The sequence below is a fragment of the Ornithorhynchus anatinus genome, chromosome X1 (genome assembly GCF_004115215.2).
Source record: "Ornithorhynchus anatinus isolate Pmale09 chromosome X1, mOrnAna1.pri.v4, whole genome shotgun sequence".
NCBI lineage: Eukaryota > Metazoa > Chordata > Mammalia > Monotremata > Ornithorhynchidae > Ornithorhynchus > Ornithorhynchus anatinus.
The window spans coordinates 111,874,988-111,894,333 of record NC_041749.1 but is presented as its reverse complement, the minus strand read 5'-3'; the positions used below and the strand labels follow the sequence as shown (position 1 = coordinate 111,894,333).

The 19,346-nt window shown below is 52.3% G+C and overlaps 1 protein-coding gene across 11 annotated transcripts in view; it reads left to right on the top strand.

The window, feature by feature from the left end:
- Positions 1-19,346, top strand: part of LOC100090684 (calcium homeostasis endoplasmic reticulum protein) — a 43,122-nt gene that overhangs the window by 5,339 nt on the left and 18,437 nt on the right. For 5 of the 11 annotated variants that reach the window (XR_003754457.1, XM_029050458.2, XM_039910348.1 and 2 more), the window contains 9 exons: positions 7,654-7,791; positions 8,197-8,348; positions 8,650-8,761; positions 8,913-9,002; positions 9,762-10,104; positions 12,118-12,314; positions 15,338-15,767; positions 17,150-17,388; positions 18,021-18,154. Coding sequence is in view for 10 of the 11 variants with exons in the window: in XM_029050458.2 (XP_028906291.2) it covers positions 7,654-7,791; positions 8,197-8,348; positions 8,650-8,761; positions 8,913-9,002; positions 9,762-10,104; positions 12,118-12,314; positions 15,338-15,767; positions 17,150-17,388; positions 18,021-18,154 (1,835 nt within the window). In the remaining variant the exon portion in view is untranslated. The remainder of the gene's footprint in view (positions 1-7,653; positions 7,792-8,196; positions 8,349-8,649; positions 8,762-8,912; positions 9,003-9,761; positions 10,105-12,117; positions 12,315-15,337; positions 15,768-17,149; positions 17,389-18,020; positions 18,155-19,346) is intronic. The other 6 variants (XM_039910350.1, XM_029050459.2, XM_029050463.1 and 3 more) reach the window with 3 other exon arrangements.

The following is a 19,346-nucleotide window of genomic DNA, read 5'->3' as shown; positions in this document are numbered from 1 at the left end:
CAGGGATTCTCTGCAGTCTTGCATTTCCTCCTGCCTTCAGGACATCTTGACCCGGTTGTCCTCCTGATCCTCATCAAATTCAACGTGTCCAAAGCGGAATTCCTCATCTCACCTAAATCTTGTCTTACCTCTGTCTTTCCCATCACTTTAGACAATGCTACTATCATCCTCCTCTTTCCACAAGTCCGTAACCGTGACGTTTTCCTTGACTCCCTCTCCCACCCCCTTGCTCGCTCTCATTCAACCCACATATTCGATCTGTCACCAAATCCTGCCGGTTCTGCCTTCACGAAATCCGCTCTTCCCTCTCCCTCCAAGCTGCTTCTGTGTTGATCCAAGCACTGATAACCTGCCTTTACTGTCATATCAGCCTCCTCGCTGACCTCCTTGCCTCCTGTGTCTCCCCACTCCAGCCCTTCATTCAGCTGCCTGGACCATTTTGCTAAAAAAAAGTTCAGCCCACTTCTCCCCATTCCTCACGAACCTCCAGTGTTTGCCCGTCGACTTTAAAGCACTCGGTCACCTTGCCCCCCAGTTTGCCTCACTGGTCTCTTGGCCCACCCCGCACACTCAGCTCCTCCAGCTTGCTCACTGTGCCTGTCTCATCCATCTTGCCACTGACCACTTCTCCGGATCCTCCCTCTGACCTGGAACTCCCTCCTCACCATGTAAAGCAGACCGCCACTCTCCCCACCTTCAAAGCCATATTAAAATCGCATCTCCAAGAGGCCTTCCCTATTCCCTCTCCCCCTCTGCTCTGCCTGTGCACTTGGACCTGTACCCTTTAAGCACTCGATGGTCACCTCAGCCCCACAGCACTTAGGTGCAGATCCACAATTTCTTGAATCAGTTAAATATTTTGAGCCCTTTTGCAGAGCGTTGGGACCAAGCGCTTGGGAGAGTACAGCGCATCGGAGTCGATGGGCACGTTCCCTGGCCACAGCGAGCTCACAGTCTATAAATGTCTGTCTCCCCTTCTAGCTTGTGGGCAGGGAACCTGTCTACCAACTCTTGTTCTCCACTCTCTCGGGCGCTTAGCACAGTGCTCTGCACACAGTAAATGCTCACTAAAGAAGAGTGCTTGATTGAATAAATACCTCTGAGCGGTGGATAAGAGATCAGTTTCTCCTCTACCTAATACTGTGAGCCTCATGTGGAATAGGGACTATATCAAATCCGCTAATATTGTACTATTCATTCATTCATTCAGTAGTATTTATTGAGCGCTTACTATGTGCAGAGCACTGTACTAAGCGCTTGGGATGAACAAGTCGGCAACAGATAGAGACAGTCCCTGCCGTCTGACGGGCTTACAGTCTAATCGGGGGAGACGGACAGACAAGAACAATGGCGATAAATAGAGTCGAGGGGAAGAACATCTCGTAAAAACAATGGCAACTAAATAGAATCGAGGCGATGTACATTTCATTAACAAAATAAATAGGGTAATGAAAATATATGCAGTTGAGCAGACAAGTACAGTGCTGAAGGGATGGGAAGGGAGAGGGGGAGGAGCAGAGGGAAATGGGGGGAAAAGAGGGTTAAGCTGCGGAGAGGTGAGAGGGGGGTGGTAGAGGGAGAAGAGGAGCTCAGTCTGGGAAGGCCTCTTGGAGGAGGTGAGTTTTAAGTAGGGTTTTGAAGAGGGGAAGAGAATCAGTTTGGCGGAGGTGAGGAGGGAGGGCGTTCCAGGACCGCGGGAGGACGTGGCCCAGGGGTCGACGGCGGGATAGGCGAGACCGAGGGATGGTGAGGAGGTGGGCGGCAGAGGAGCGGAGCGTGCGGGGTGGGTGGTAGAAAGAGAGAAGGGAGGAGAGGTAGGAAGGGGCAAGGTGATGGAGAGCCTTGAAGCCTAGAGTGAGGAGTTTTTGTTTGGAGCGGAGGTCGATAGGCAACCACTGGAGTTGTTTAAGAAGGGGAGTGACAGGCCCAGATCGTTTCTGCAGGAAGATGAGCCGGGCAGCGGAGTGAAGAATAGACTGGAGCGGGGCGAGAGAGGAGGAAGGGAGGACAGAGAGAAGGCTGACACAGTAGTCTAGCTGGGATATAACGAGAGCCCGTAACAGTAAGGTAGCCGTCTGGGTGGAGAGGAAAGGGCGGATCTTGGCGATATTGTAGAGGTGAAACCGGCAGGTCTTGGTAACGGATAGGATGTGTGGGGTGAACGAGAGAGACGAGTCAAGGATGACACCGAGATTGCGGGCCTGAGAGACGGGAAGGATGGTCGTGCCATCGACGGTGATAGAGAAGTCTGGGAGAGGACCGGGTTTGGGAGGGAAGATGAGGAGCTCAGTCTTGCTCATGTTGAGTTTTAGGTGGCGGGCCGACATCCAGGTGGAGACATCCTGGAGGCAGGAGGAGATGCGAGCCTGAAGGGAGGGAGAGAGGATGGGGCGGAGATGTAGATCTGCGTGTCATCTGCGTAGAGATGGTAGTCAAAGCCGTGAGAGCGAATGAGTTCACCGAGGGAGTGAGTGTAAATGGAGAACAGAAGAGGGCCGAGAACTGACCCTTGAGGAACTCCAACAGTTAAAGGATGGGAGGGGGAGGAGGCTCCAGCGAAGGAGACCGAGAATGACCGGCCAGAGAGGTAAGAGGAGAACCAGGAGAGGACGGAGTCCGTGAAGCCAAGGTGAGATAAGGTATGGAGGAGGAGGGGATGGTCGACAGTGTCAAAGGCAGCAGAGAGGTCAAGGAGGATTAGAATGGAGTAGGAGCCATTGGATTTGGCAAGAAGGAGGTCACGGGTGACCTTAGAGAGAGCAGTCTCGGTAGAGCGGAGGGGACGGAAGCCAGATTGGAGGGGGTCCAGGAGAGAATGGGAGTTAAGGAATTCTAGGCATCGATTGTAGATGACTCGTTCTAGGATTTTGGAAAGGAAGGGTAGTAGGGAGATAGGGTGATAACTGGAGGGGGAAGTGGGGTCAAGAGTGGGTTTTTTTAGGATGGGGGAGATGTGGGCATGTTTGAAGGCAGCGGGGAAGGAGCCCTTGGAGATTGAGTGGTTAAAAATAGAAGTTAAGGAAGGGAGGAGGGCAGGGGCGATGGTTTTAATAAGGTGAGAGGGAATGGGGTCCGAGGCGCAGGTGGACGGGGTGGCACTTTTCATTCATTCATTCAATAGTATTTATTGAGCGCTTACTATGTGCAGAGCACTGTACTAAGCGCTTGGGATGAGCAAGTCGGCAACAGATAGAGACAGTCCCTGCCGTTTGACGGGCTTACAGTCTAATCGGGGGAGACGGACAGACAAGAACAATGGCAATAAACAGCGTCAAGGGGAAGAACATCTCGTAAAAACAATGGCAACTAAATAGAATCAAGGCGATGTACAATTCATTAACAAAATAAATAGGGTAACGAAAATATATACAGTCGAGCGGACGAGTACAGTGCTGTGGGGATGGGAAGGGAGAGGTGGAGGAGCAGAGGGAAAAGGGGAAAAAGAGGGTTTAGCTGTGGAGAGGTAAAGGGGAGGTGGCAGAGGGAGTAGAGGGAGAAGAGGAGCTCAGTCTGGGAACGCCTCTTGGAGGAGGTGATTTTTAAGTAGGGTTTTGAAGAGGGAAAGAATCAGTTTGGCGGAGGTGAGGAGGGAGGGCGTTCCAGGACCACGGGAGGACGCGACGCAGGGGTCGACGGCGGGATAGGCGAGACCGAGGGACGGTGAGGAGGTGGGCGGCAGAGGAGCGGAGCGTGCGGGGTGGGCGGTAGAAAGAGAGAAGGGAGGAGAGGTAGGAAGGGGCAAGGTGATGGAGAGCCTTGAAGCCTAGAGTGAGGAGTTTTTGTTTGGAGCGGAGGTCGATAGGCAACCACTGGAGTTGTTTAAGAAGGGGAGTGACATGCCCAGATCGTTTCTGCAGGAAGATGAGCCGGGCAGCGGAGTGAAGAATAGACTGGAGCGGGGCGAGAGAGGAGGAAGGGAGGTCAGAGAGAAGGCTGACACAGTAGTCTAGCCGGGATATAACGAGAGCCCGTAATAGTAAGGTAGCCGTCTGGGTGGAGAGGAAAAGGGCGGATCTTGGCGATATTGTAGAGGTGAAACCGGCAGGTCTTGGTAACGGATAGGATGTGTGGGGTGAACGAGAGGGACGAGTCAAGGATGACACCGAGATTGCGGGCCTGAGGGACGGGAAGGATGGTCGTGCCATCCACGGTGATAGAGAAGTCTGGGAGAGGACCGGGTTTGGGAGGGAAGATGAGGAGCTCAGTCTTGCTCATGTTGAGTTTTAGGTGGCGGGCCGACATCCAGGTGGAGACGTCCCGGAGGCGGGAGGAGATGCGAGCCCGAAGGGAGGGGGAGAGGACAGGGGCGGAGATGTAGATCTGCGTGTCATCTGCGTAGAGATGGTAGTCAAAGCCGTGAGAGCGAATGAGTTCACCGAGGGAGTGAGTGTAAATGGAGAACAGAAGAGGGCCGAGAACTGACCCTTGAGGAACTCCAACAGTTAAAGGATGGGAGGGGGAGGAGGCGCCAGCGAAGGAGACCGAGAATGATCGGCCAGAGAGGTAAGAGGAGAACCAGGAGAGGACAGAGCCCGTGAAGCCAAGGTGAGATAAGGTATGGAGGAGGAGGGGATGGTCGACAGTGTCAAAGGCAGCAGAGAGGTCAAGGAGGATCAGAATGGAGTAGGAGCCATTGGATTTGGCAAGAAGGAGGTCACGGGTGACCTTAGAGAGAGCAGTCTCGGTAGAGTGGAGGGGACGGAAGCCAGATTGGAGGGGGTCTAGGAGAGAATGGGAGTTAAGGAATTCTAGGCATCGATTGTAGATGACTCGTTCTAGGATTTTGGAAAGGAAGGGTAGTAGGGAGATAGGACGATAACTGGAGGGGGAAGTGGGGTCAAGAGCGGGTTTTTTTAGGATGGGGGAGACGTGGGCATGTTTGAAGGCAGCGGGGAAGGAGCCCTTGGAGATTGAGTGGTTAAAAATAGAAGTTAAGGAAGGGAGGAGGGCAGGGGCGATGGTTTTAAGAAGGTGAGGGAATGGGGTCCGAGGCGCAGGTGGAGGGGGTGGCACCTGCGAGGAGGGAGGAGATCTCCTCTGAGGATACTGCAGGGAAGGATGGGAAAGTAAGGGAGGGGGTTGGTAGGGGGGAGGGGAGAGGCGGAGGGGTGACTTTGGGGAGCTCAGACCTGATCGTGTTGATTTTCGTGAGGAAATAGGTGGCCAGATCATTGGGGGTGAGAGATGGGGGAGGGGGAGGAACAGGGGGCCTAAGGAGAGAGTTAAAGGTCCAGAACAGTCGGCGGGGGTGACGGGCATGGGTGTCGATGAGGGAGGAGAAGAAGCTTTGCCTGGCGGAGGAGAGGGCAGAGTTAAGGCAGGAAAGGATAAATTTAAAGTGTGTGAGGTCGGCTTGGTGCTTGGACTTTCGCCAGCAGCGCTCAGCAGCTCGAGCATAGGAGCGTAGGAGGCGGACGGAGGAGGTGATCCAGGGCTGTGGGTTAGTGGAGTGAGAGCGGCGGAGGGAAAGGGGGGCGAGAGAGTCGAGATGAGTAGAGAGGGTGGAGTTGAGAGCGGAGACCTGATCGTCGAGAGTGGGAAGAGAGGACAGGGCGGCAAGGTGAGGAGAGATGCTATTGGAAAGACGGATGGGATCGAGAGAGCGGAGGTCTCTGTGGGGCAGTAGCCAAGATTTGCAGGGGGAGGGAGTGTGAGAGATGAGGCAGGTGAGAAGGTTATGGTCAGAGAGAGGGATTTCAGAGTCGGTGAGGGAGGAGATAGTGCAGCGGTAGGAGATGACGAGATCGAGGGTGTGACCGAGTCGGTGAGTGGGCGCGGTATGGTGGAGGAGGAGGTCGGCAGAGTCGAGGAGGGATAGCAGGCGGGCGGCAGAGGAGTCGTCGGGTACATCCGTATGGATGTTGAAGTCTCCAAGGATCAGAGTGGGCAGAGAGAAGGAGAGAAGGAAGGTGAGAAAGGGGTCAAGGTGGTTGAAGAAGTCGGAGGTGGGACCGGGAGGGCGGTAGATGACGGCGACAAGTAACTGGAGTGGGTGGTAGAGGCGAATGATATGGGCTTCGAAGGAGGGGAAGGAGAGGGAGGGGGGAGGAGGGATAGTGCGGAAGCGGCAACGGGGCGAGAGGAGGAAGCCGACGCCTCCTCCCTTACCGGTGAGTCTGGGGGAGTGGGAGAAGGAGAGGCCTCCGCTGGAGAGAGCGGCGGCGGAGACCGTGTCTTCGGGAGAGAGCCACGTTTCCGAAAGGGCGAGGAGGAGGAGAGAGCGGGAGAGGAAAAGGTCATGGATGAAAGGTAGCTTGCCTGTAATAGAGCGGGGGGTTCCGGAGGCCACACTTGAAAGTAGCTGTGGGTGCAAGGGGAGGAGGGGGGGAAGGGCGGGGGGAGGGGAGGGTTTGGATGGGAAGGAGGTGGCGGGGCCCTGGACGGGGAGAGGGGGATGAGGGGTGGCGGTGGGACAAGAGGACTGGGATGGGGCATGGGTGGGGAAGAGAGAAGGGGGGAGGGGGTGAAGAGGGGGTTTGGTGGGGGGAAGATTAGGGGGAGGGGGAAGAGGGGTAGCGCTGGTAAAGTGGGGTTCTAGGGCGGGGGGGGGGGGGAGACAGAGGAGAGAGCGGGAAAGAGCTGAGCGAGAGAGGGGAAGGGGAAGGGGATGATAGGAAGGGGCGGGGGGGGGGGGAGGAGGGACATGGCGAGGCCAGAGAGGTGGGTGGCAGCGCTGACAACAATAAACAGTAATAAACGAAATCGGTAATATAGCAACATGATACAGTATGATACAATACAGTAGTGCTAATATAGCAACATGATACAGTATGATACAATATAGTCGTGTTAATAAAAGGGGTGATGATCAGGGTCGGGGGTAGACTCGATTAAGGGGCGACCTGATCAAATTCAAAGTCTGACGACACTTGCGAGGAGGGAGGAGATCTCCTCTGAGGATACTGCAGGGAAGGATGGGAAAGTAGGGGAGAGGGTTGGTGGAGGGGAGGGGAGAGGCGGAGGGGTGACTTTGGGGAGCTCAGACCTGATTGTATTGAGTTTCGTGAGGAAATAGGTGGCCAGATCATTGGGGGTGAGAGATGGGGGAGGGGGAGGAACAGGGGGCCTAAGGAGAGAGTTAAAGGTCCGGAACAATCGGCGGGGGTGACGGGCATGGGTGTCGATGAGGGAGGAGAAGAAGCTTTGCCTGGCAGAGGAGAGGGCAGAGTTAAGGCAGGAAAGGATAAATTTAAAGTGTGTGAGGTCGGCTTGGTGCTTGGACTTTCGCCAGCAGCGCTCAGCGGCTCGAGCGTAGGAGCGTAGGAGGCGGACGGAGGAGGTGATCCAGGGCTGTGGGTTAGTGGAGCGAGAGCGGCGGAGGGAAGGGGGGCGAGAGAGTCGAGATGAGTAGAGAGGGTGGAGTTGAGAGCGGAGACCTGATCGTCGAGAGTGGGAAGAGAGGACAGGGCGGCAAGGTGAGGAGAGATGCTATTGGAAAGACGGATGGGATCGAGAGAGCGGAGTTCTATCCTCAGTGCATAAGTACTTCGTAATTACCACAGTTTTTATTATTAGTGAGACCATTTTAGTACGTATGCCAGTGGATAAGGATTTAGAGGGAGGCCAAAAAAAAAAAGCCACATTTCTCTTCCTCCTGCCTCCGCTGCTGTTTAATACAGAAGGAATCGGTGCATCTTGGCTGGTCTCTTTCAGGAGCAGGTCACGTCAGCAATAGCCCACGCAATGGAACAACAAATGCAGAAACTCTTGGAAGAAACCCAGCTGGACATGAATGAATTTGATAACTTGCTGCAGCCAATAATCGATACCTGCACCAAAGACGCAATCTCTGTAAGTAAAAGCTTCCTTCGGTAATCCTGATGGTGAGGAGCCGAGCCCATACTGTGCTCTGTCCCGTGTGGGTCATGGCTGGGTGTGCTCGATATAAGTGCTCGAGAAGCAGTGTGGCCTAGCAGGTAGAGCACAGGCCTAGGAGTTGGAGGGCCAGGGCTCTAGATCTGGCTCCGCCGCCTGTCTGCTGACTTGGGCCAAGTCCCTTCACTTCTCTGTGCCTCAGTTCCCTCATCTGGGGATGAAGACCGGGAGCCCCAGGTGGGACAGGGCCTGTGTCCAACCTAATCAACTTGTGTCTACCTCAACGCTTAGAACAGCGCTCGACACGTAGTGCGTGATAAACACCGTTGTTACTCGGTGTTACTGTTATGCATTTGATGGGGATTCATTTGGTTTTTCAAGGCTGGAAAGAACTGGATGTTCAGCAATGCCAAGTCCCCGCCTCATTGCGAGCTGATGGCCGGCCACCTGCGGAACCGGATAACTGCCGAAGGGGCCCATTTTGAACTTCGACTGCATTTAATCTATCTGATCAATGATGTGCTGCATCACTGGTAAGAGGTTTCTTTATGCTACCGTTTGACCCCATTTGACGTGTTTACCGGTATGGCTCTCCCTTGTGCGCGGATGAACTTAGATTTTGGAAGTTACAGAGTCTGGGATTGGAGGGCTCTATTTTGATTTACTTCTGGGCTTTGCCTTGGCACGGTTCTGCCGAAAATTTTGGAAACGGATCCAAAGTTGCATCTGGGCAACATTTCTAATAGCGTTTGTTTCTCTAGAAGGAGGAACATCTTTTGTAGTAAAAGAAACTGGGAATCGGATGTCTGGTTGAATTCTCTCTTCTCCCTGCAGCCAAAGAAAGCAGGCAAGAGATTTACTGGCTGCTCTACAGAAGGTGGTGGTGCCTATTTATTGTACTAGCTTTTTAGCTGTGGAAGAGGATAAACAGCAAAAAATTGCCCGAGTGAGTATAGCTGAATCCGGTCACGGCGATGGGAGGGTCGGTGTATCTTCTGACGGGTTTGTTAAATCGAATGAACTGGCGATCGTTTAGAAGGAGTGAAAATGAGGCCGCTCGCCTCCGTGGTGAACATTTTTCCCCCTCCCATCTGCAGCTCCTTCAGCTTTGGGAGAAGAATGGTTACTTCGACGAGTCGATCATTCAGCAGTTACAGAGCCCGGCACTTGGACTCGGCCAGTACCAGGTCTGTGTCGGAAAAAATCCCCCTTTGGCTTTTTGCCGCGTGGGTTCCCTGAGAAAACCGTGTCCTCTTTGCATGCATGATCATCCGTTGTTACGACTCCCCATGCCAAGGAACTTTTAGGTGGGATCTACTCAAGAAACAGAGTTTTTGAGGATCGCTTGCAGTCCGGTTATAGCCATGACAGCTTTGCACGTGGCTGGGAAACATAGGGGTCAAGGCTGAGCTTATCCGTTCCGAACCACCTGTAGCTAGATATCGGGTTTCCCTTTGGGTGTCTCACTTATCTAGGGCAGTTGGCTTAAGTAATGTCAGCAGGGTAGAACTTTGACTTGTAAGATGCCAGTAATTTTGCTCTAGGATTTAGTGGACTGGGACACCATGATACGATGTCTTAAATGGTATGGTAGGTTGATAATTTTGGTTAAATCTGCTGTATGGTAAGATTGATTTGTGACGTTCTGCCCAACCCCATCTAGCCGATTTACGTGGCTTAATGGAAAGAGCCCAGGCTTGGGAGTCAGAGGTCATGGATTCTAATCCCGGCCCCGCCACTTGCCCGCTGAGTGACTTGGGGCAAGTCCCTTCACTTCTCTAGGCCTCAGTTCCCTCATCTGTAAAATGGGGATGAAGACTGTGAGCCCCACGTGGGACAGCCTCATTACCTTGTCCTCCCGTCCTCCCCCCAGCGCTTAGAACAACGCACGGCGCATAGTGAGTGCTTCACAAATACCATCCGTATTATTTACTATTGTTGTTCAGGCGACTTTGATCACGGAGTACGCAGGAGTGGTGCAACCAGTGCAGTTGGCCTTTCAGCAGCAGATACAGAATTTGAAAACACAGCACGAGGAGTTTGTCAACAGTCTGGCACAGCAGCAGCAGCAACAGCAGCAACAACAACAGCAGCAACAGCAGCAGCAACAACAGCAGCAGCAGCAACAACAACAACAACAGCAGCAGCAGCAACAACAGCAGCAGCAGCAGCAGCAGCAGCAGATCCAGATCGCAGCAATGGAGAGCGAAGTCAAATCAACACCACCACCGCAAGCACCCCCTCCAACCCCTGCTCCCCCATCTTCTGCCCCTCCGACCCCCCAACCAGGTAGCAGACCGTTTGGGGAAAGGGTTCAGTCGTCCCTCCGGGTCACCGACTGGGGATCCGGGGGTTCCCTCTGAGAGACAGAGGCCCGTTCCTCGCCACGTAAGCGTTTTGCACTAGATTTGGGGAACACAAATGGGCTTGAGAAGAAGAACCTACGGTACCGTAAAATTATAATGACAGGGTACTGAGTACCTTCTGCGCACCAAAGCACGGTGCGAAGGGCTGGGGGAGACACAGGTTGTCAGATTGGACACAGGCCCCGACCCGAATGAGGCTCACAAGCTTAAGGTGGGGAAAGCAGGTGTCTTCTCCCCTCTGTACAGATGAGAGGACCGAGGCTCCGTGAGGTTAAGTGACTCGGCCCAGGTCTCCCGACTCCCATTCCTGGGCGCTTTTCATCAGACCGGGCTGCCTCTCCCTTCCTGATGCCATCCCCTCCTTTTCTTTTTTTTTTTTTTTAAACTCAAAAGTCTCTTCTTCCAAAAGCAACTAACCTAAGGCTGCAGATTTCTTTGGTGACAGAATTTTACCTTTTTTTAAAAAAACAGAACGCTTAAGTTTTTTCTTGAGTTCAATAACCAAACTTGCTTTCTTGGCTCATTGTTTTAGGAAGGAAGGTCTGGCTTCAGTATAAAAAAGCCCCACAAAGATCAAAACAGATTTCACTGCTTGTATGACCTTGGTCAAGTCACTTAACTTCTCTGTGACTCAGTTCCCTCATCTGCAAAATGGGGATTCAATACCTGTTCTCCCTCCTTAGACTGCAAACCCCACGTGAGACCAGATTACCTTGTATCTATGCCAACGCTTAGTACAGTGCATGATACATAGTAAGCGCTTAACATCTGGCACAATTGTCAGCATTAAATGGATAAGAGTCTATGTTTTTTTGGCTGGATTTTAGAATTCTTGTTTGAAACAAGACTGAAATGGGTAACACTAGAATGAAGGAACCAGGAAGTGATTCAGAGCCTAAAGTTAATGGAACCATTTGTCTCATACGATAGATGGGCAAAATCATTGAAGACGAGTAAAATTGTTTTGTTGGGTAAACCTGAGTTAGTCCACCTATAGTTTTGAAGCCAGAATATTTAGGTTAATCAGTTTGGTGCCTTTCAGCTGCTCTCTAGGACTACTGATTGTGTGTTTCAAATCAATCAGTCGCGTTTATTAAGCACTTAACTCGAGAGCACTGTAGTAATAATAATAATAATGGACTTGTTAGAGTTTACTACTTGCCCATCACCGTTCTAAGTGCCGGCTTGGATACAGTCCCTGTCCCACATTGGGCCCACACTCTTAATCCCCATTTTTTACAGACAAGGGAACTGAGGCCCAGAGAAGTGAAGCGACTTGCCCGAGGTCACCCGGCAGACACGTGGCAGAGCTGGGATTAGAACCCAAGTCCTTCTGACTCCCAGACCTGTACTTTCTCCGCTAAGCCACGCTGCTTCTAACTCCACTCTCTAAGGGGACGTACAGCAGAGCTAGTAGACGCAACCCCTGCCCTCTTGGAGCCTACAGTCTAGTGGGGAAGATGGATGGTAAAAAGAAACCGCCGATAGGAAGGAGCAGTAGAGCGTAAATCGCTGATTGGAAGTGCTAAAGGAGTTGGTGAGTTGCCAGGTGCTGAAGTGATGGCAGGGTAGAAGAGCGATTAATCAGGGAAGGCTTCCCAGCAGAGATGTGGTTTCAGGAGGAATTTGAAGATGGGGAGAGCGGTGGTCTGCCAGGTGCGCAGTGGGAGGGTGTTCCAGGCCGAAGGGAGGGTGAGAGCAAGAGGTCGGGCGCGAGAGGCCGAGGCATGAGGAGTAGTGGGGCTCGAGCAGCGGAGCGGGCGAGCCGGTGCGGAGTAGGAGCCGAGCAAGGTTGAGCGGGAGCGGTTGGGACTTGAGGCCTCACGGAACTTACCTCCTTTAGCACGGTACCCTGCGGACCTCTGCAGACCTTGGGGTTGGATTTGGGGAACTGCTCTAGTCGCCACCGTGTAACTGGCTTCTCGATTTCTTCTAGATGACGGCAAACCCCAGCATTCCATGGCTGGCTCCTCTGACTACGATGGTTCAGGGGGAGGCGTGCAGGATCCAGCAGCTGCTGGACCTCGCGGCCCCGGGCCACACGATCAGATTCCGCCCAATAAGCCACCTTGGTTCGATCAGCCACATCCTGTCGCTCCTTGGGGTCAACAGCAGGTACAGAATAAGGAAGAGGTGCACTGTTGTTTGATTACTTATTTTTTATTTTTTTTGTAACGTATCGGGGAGAGATGAATTTAGGAACAGTTAAAGATTAGGCCCTCGCAGGCAGTCCTCGGTATTTATTGAGCACCCGCTGCGTGCGGAGCATGGTCCTTGGCCTTTGGGAGAGTACGGCAGGTGCAGAAGACATCCCTGCCCTCAAGGTGTTTACAGACTAATGGGGCAAATGGGCAGGCAGAAATGACTTACAGATAGCGGGGATGATAATTATGGTACTCCTTAAGCGCTTACTATGTGCCAAGCACTGTTCTAAGTGCTGGGATAGATACAAGTTAATCAACTTGGGCATAGTCCCTGTCCCACATGGGGCTCACGCTCTTATTCCCATTTTCCAGGTGAGGTAACCAAGGTTCAGAGAAGTTAAGTGACTTGGCTGGGGTCACACAGTAGAAGTGTGGCGGAGCTGGGATTAGAATCCAGGTCCTTCTGACTCCCAGGCCCATGCTCTATCCGGGAATAACAAGTATATAGTAAAGAAAAGCTTCTCAGGATGAATATTAGAAGCAGTAAGTGCCCCCCCCCCCCCCTCGCCAGAAATATCCAGGTGAAAATTGGGCTGAGCTCCTTATCTTCCTTCCCCAAACCACTCCTCCAACTCTAGTCGATGACCCCACCTCCCTCCCTTGTCCCAGAAGCCCACAACGTTGGCGTCATTCTCGATTCCTCGCTGTCTTTCGATCCACCCATCCTGACAACTTCTGAATCTTGCCGATTCTGCCTCTCTGACGGCTCTTGGTTCCGCCCTTTCCACTGCCCCTCAGGTCAGGTCATCATCAGCCTCCTCGATGGTCTACCTGCCTTCAGCCTCTCCTCCTTTGGGCTGTGCTCCTCGCTGCTGCACGAATCCAACTCCAGTGGTTGCCTATCAACCTCCGCTCCAAACAAAAACTCCTCACTCTAGGCTTCAAGGCTCTCCATCACCTTGCCCCTTCCTACCTCTCCTCCCTTCTCTCTTTCTACCACCCACCCCGCACGCTCCGCTCCTCTGCCGCCCACCTCCTCACCGTCCCTCGGTCTCGCCTATCCCGCCGTCGACCCCTGGGTCATGTCCTCCCGCGGTCCTGGAACGCCCTCCCTCCTCACCTCCGCCAAACTGATTCTCTTTCCCTCTTCAAAACCCTACGTAAAACTCACCTCCTCCAAGAAGCATTCCCAGACTGAGCTCCTCTTCTCCCTCTACTCCCTCTGCCATCCCCCCCTTTACCTCTCCGCAGCTAAACCCTCTTTTTCCCCTTTTCCCTCTGCTCCTCCACCTCTCCCTTCCCATCCCCACAGCACTGTACTCGTCCGCTCAACTGTATATATTTTCATTACCCTATTTATTTTGTGAATGAATTGTACATCGCCTCGATTCTATTTAGTTGCCATTGTTTTTACGAGATGTTCTTCCCCTTGACTCTATTTATTGCCATTGTTCTCGTCTGTCCGTCTCCCCCGATTAGACTGTAAGCCCATCAAACGGCAGGGACTGTCTCTATCTGTTGCCGACTTGTTCATCCCAAGCGCTTAGTACAGTGCTCTGCACATAGTAAGCGCTCAATAAATACTATTGAATGAATGAATGAATGAATAAATACTATTGAATCACCATCTCACAGCGTTGCTGAGCACACAGCTCTCCCCTCCTCAAAAACCTTGCCTGGTTACCCTGTCCGTCCCCGTCATGGCTTCAAGACTTCACTAACTCCGTCCATCTTACATATCGGATCTCTTCTGTTGCTCCCCAGCTCACACTCTCCCCTCCTCCCAACTGTGCCTCGCTCTTGATTCTCCTGCCTCCAACCCCTAGTTCATAAGGTCCCCTGGCCTGGAATTCCTTTCCCTCCCCTCAAATCTGCGTGACCACAACTCTTCCCATCTCTAAAACCCTCCTTACATTCCACCTCCTCCAGGAGGCCTTCCCCATTTCACGACCCCTCGGTTGTGGCAGACCCAACACCCACCCTTCGCACTCGGGTACTTTGATCCTATCTCTGACCCTTACGCATAGGTATACTTTGGCATCTGAACATTCAATAACTATTTCATCCTTTCGGGGCTGTCCCGCTTCCTGCTTTATACTTGTTTTTCCTCCAGCGTTTACTATCGATAAATAATTTTTGTCTGCTTTCCCTCATACTGTAAACTCCTTAAGGGCAAAGTATGTGGCTCTTTCATTCATTCGACTGTATTCATTCATTCATTCAATTGTATTTATTGAGCACTTACTGTGTGCAGAGCACTGTACGAAGCGCTTGGGAAGGTACAATACAGCAATAGAGAGAAACATTCCCTGCCCACAACGAGCTCACAGTCTAGAAGGGGGATCTTCTGTTGTACTCTCCCTACCTAGCACTCGGGTGCTCAATAAATGTCATTGACTGAGGGCCGGGGAGGGAGGGAGGAGAGCGGCAGTGTTGACTGTGATGAGAAAGTTCGGATTAGCGGATTGATTTGAGAGGGAAGGCGAGTTCAATTTTTGACATGTTTGCTTTGAGAAGCTGACGGGACTTCCAAATGGAGGTGCCCTGGGAGCGGGAGGAAATGTGGGATTTAGAGCAGACAAGAGGTCGGGGTTAGAAAGCTAGATTTGGGAGTGATCTGCGATCTTGTGGGTGGGTGAGGTTCCCGGGACGGGAGGGTAAAGCGAGAAGAGAGACACACCCAGAACTGAGCTTCTGATCCCTTAAAGGCTCCTGAAAATTGCCTAGCAGCCCAGCCTATTGGAACCTGTTCTCTGAAGATGAGACATTTCTGTCTCCTGTTACTCGAGTTGAGGAACAGTTCTCTTGGGGTAGGAGGTAGGAGCTGCCCATTTCTGTCCCCAAGGGGCATCCTCCCGCAAAGAGCCTAAGGTCTGGCTTGGTGCCTGAGAAACGGGTGCAAAAATGGAGGCCCGGGTTCTGTCCAATTTGAACACATGGTCCCGTGTCTCTACAACAGGGAATGCGTAGCTTCAGGGTAGCTGCTCTTTATTATGTTCCTTATTTTCATAGCCTCATGACCAGCCTCCTCATCCTCACCCCCAGGGACCACCTCACTGTCCTCCATGGAACAACAACCATGAAGGAATGTGGAATGAGCAAAGAGATCCTGGGTGGAACAATCAGCGGGAAGCCCCTTGGAACAACCAGCCGGACCCCAACTGGAACAACCAGTTTGAAGCGCCGTGGAATAACCAGCATGAGCAGCCACCCTGGGGCGGAGGCCAGAGAGAGCCCCCGTTCCGCATGCAACGCCCCCCTCACTTCAGAGGCCCGTTTCCTCCCCATCAGCAACACCCCCAGTTCAATCAGCCACCTCACCCACACAATTTCAACCGCTTCCCACCCCGCTTCATGCAGGATGACTTCCCTCCTCGCCATCCCTTTGAGAGACCCCCTTACCCGCATCGCTTTGATTACCCCCAGAGTGATTTTCCTGCTGGTGAGTGGTTTGGTGACAGATCGCTTCGATCGGTCACTCGATCCTGTTTGTTGAGTGCTGTTGGGCAGAGCGCTGTACCGCTCGCTTGGGAGAGGACGGTATAACAGGGTTGGCAGATCTGTTCCTTCCCCGCAAGGAGCTTCAAGCCTAGAGGGGGAGATAGACTTTAATATCAGTAAATCAGTTTTGGATGTGGACAGGAGTGCTGAGGGATGAGGTGGCTGTCAAGTGCCAAAAAGGGATAGATCCAAGCCCAGAGGTGACGTGGAAGGGAGAGGGAACTCAGGGCTTAGTCGGAGGAGGTGTCTTGGAGGGAGATGAGCGTTTAATAAGACCCGGAAAGTGGGGAGAGTAATTGTCTGTCGGGTAAGGAGCGGGGGAGGGAGTTCCAGGCCAGGAGAAGGAGGATTTTGGATCGTGTGGTCTTTTAAAAGGCTCCCCTAGGCCCTCCCCCACCCCTTCCCCCAAGCTCGGTGTGTGTGACAGATACAGATATGTGGGTAATTGGCTAGGGATTGATATGCCTACAGATGCATGGGAAAGGGGGGTCCATGTGGAAGGGGTGGGGGCTCCCCGAGGGAAGGCAGAGGTAGCCATAGGGAAGGAGACGCTTCCGGCAGAAGCTTCCACTTTTTGGACCCTTTGCCGCTCTGGCTGACGCGTGGCCCAGGTTAGCTCTTGCCGGACCTTGGGAGGGGCAGCGGAGGCCAGGCTGCCAGTGGCCTGGAGAGTGGTTGAGTGGGAGATGACAACCAGCTTCCCCTGGGGAGGCTTGACCCCACTTGAGGCCGTGGAGAGAAGCACCACCTCAGGCCCTAATCCTCTAGCTAATTGTCACCAGGGTGCTTTCTGCAGGTCGGTCCTATTGCCTTGTAGAAGTTCAGAAGCTGCTCTTTAAATGTAAACGCTCAAGGTGCTCATTATCACATTGACACCTTCGTGGGGTTTAAAAAAAAAATTGGCTTTGAAGATGTGGGACAATTGTATCCTGAAGCTGGAGTATTTTAGGTTCCTACCTTTCCCTTTTCATGATGAGAAAATCCCACCCCATTTCGAGGAGCTGTTTCAAAGTAGGAGGACCAGAAAGGGGCTTCCTGCTCCTTTGGGAGCAGAACAGCCAGTTAGGGCTTGATGGTTTCAAATGTTTCATTTAGCTTGAGAAACTAGACTTTTGTTGGCTTGGGGTGCTTCTAGGCAGTTGTTTTTTTTGGGAGGATTTCACTCTCTGCATTGTGTGGCCTAGTTCATTCTCTGTCTCTCACCCCTCTCTCCCTCTCTCCGCCCCTCTCAGCATACTGGGCTGCTCAAGTACAGCATTGCATGTACCTTTCCTTTCCATGTAGCAAAAACAAAATTCTTGTGTTCCTTCTCATTCCGAGCAGAGATTGGACCCCCTCATCACCACCCTGGCCACAGATTGCCTCATCCTGGCATCAATGAGCACCCGCCGTGGGGTGGACCCCAGCATCCTGACTTTGGACCTCCACCACATGGCTTCAATGGGCAGCCACCTCACATGCGGAGACAGGGCCCACCTCACATTAACCATGACGATCCCAGCCTGGTCCCAAATGTCCCATATTTTGACCTGCCTGCCGGACTGATGGCTCCACTCGTCAAGGTACAGGAGCTGGAAAAGGGGGGCGAATGACTTTCAGCTGGTTCTCACCGATGTGGGGGGCATCTCTTTCCATCCCCGATAAGTTTGGTTGTCGCAGCATGCTCCCCGTTTAGGAGTGCAGAACTGCAGGTAGCTTATGGAAGTACACTGCTCAACTGAGAAAGGCGGCTAGGAGCACGCCACCTGTTTTTTGTTTCTTCGTGGGGTGGTGAGGGTTTTCTTTTTTTTGGTTTGGTTTTATTTATTTTTTGGGGGGGTATCTGTTTAAGCACTTTATGTTTTCAGCACTGTTTTAATCATTGGGGTAGGTACAAGAGAATCTGGTCGGATACAGTCAACTGTCCTACATGGGGCTCACGGGAGTGATTCCCCATTTTGCTGTTGAGGAAACTGAGGCATAGAGAAGTGAAGTGACTTGCCTAAGGTCACACAGGTGAGCGGCGGATCAGAATTAAAACCCAGATCCTCTGGCTCCAAGGCCTGTGTTTCACCTGCTAGGTCACTCTGCTTCCCTAGTTGCAGATCTGCTGTTTATATCATCTGAGGATGCCACGAGAATTTGATGGATCAAGTTGGAGAAACCTAGTGATTAGTGCTAGATTCCTTAATGTCCATGCTTTTATTTCTCGCAGCTGGAAGATCACGAATATAAGCCTTTGGATCCTAAAGACATACGACTTCCCCCTCCAATGCCTCCCAGTGAAAGACTATTGGCCGCTGTTGAAGCATTTTATAGTCCACCATCCCATGACAGACCTAGAAACAGGTAAGGCTGATTACAGACTGACAAAAAGCCATCATCATCCAGTACATCAATCAGTCAATGAGCCCCACGTGGGACAACCTGATTACCTTGTATCTCCCCCAGTGCTTAGGACAGTGCTTGGCACATAGGAAGCCCTTAACAAATACCATTACTATTATGGTATTTATTAGTCGTATTTATCGAGCACTTAACTGTGCCAAGCACTGTACTAAGCTCTTGGGAGAGTACAGTATAACAGAGGTGTAGCCACGTTCCCTGCCCACAACAAGCTGACAGTCTAGAGGGGGAGACAGACATCTATATAAGGAAATAAATTATGGCTACGTACATTTGAGGGAGGGATGAAAAAAAGGAGCAAATCAAGTGCAGGGGTGACGCAGAAGAGAGTGGGAGGAGAAGAATTGAGGGTGTAGTCAGAGAAGCCTATTTGGAGGAGATGTACCTTCAGTGAGGCTTTGAGGGTGAGGAGATTCATTCATTCAGTAGTATTTATTGAGCGCTTACTATGTGCAGAGCACTGTACTAAGCACTTGGAATGGACAATTTGGCAATAGAGGCAATCCCTGCCCACTAACGGGCTCACGGTCTAAATGGGGGAGCCAGACAGCAAAGCAAAACAGAACAAAACATCATCAAGATAAATAGAATCATAGAGATATACACCTCATTAACAAAATAGGGTAATATGTGCAAATATGCACAGTGCTGAGGGGAAGGGGGAACTGCAGAGGGTGGGGGAATGGGGAGGGGAGGGGGAGCAGAGGGAAAGGGGGGCTCAGTCTGGGAAGACCTCCTGGAGGAGGTGAGCTCTAAGTAGGGCTTTGAAGAGGGGAAGAGAATTAGTTTGGCGGAGGTGAGGAGGGAGGGCATTCCAGGTCAGCGGGAGGACGTGGCCCAGGGGTCGACGGTGGGATAGGCGAGAATGGGGGACAGTGAGGAGGTGGGCGGCAGAGAAGTGGAGTGTGCAGGCTGGGGAGTAGAAAGAAGGGAGGAGAGGTAGGAGGGGGCAAGGTGATGGAGAGCCTTGAAGCCTAGAGTGAGAAGTTTTTGTTTCGCGCGGAGGTCAATAGGCAACCACTGGAGGTTTTTAAGAAGGGGAGTGACATGCCCAGAGCGTTTCTGCAGGAAGATGAGCCGGGCAGCGGAGTGAAGGAGCGGGGAGAGACAGGAGGAAGGGAGATCAGAGAGAAGT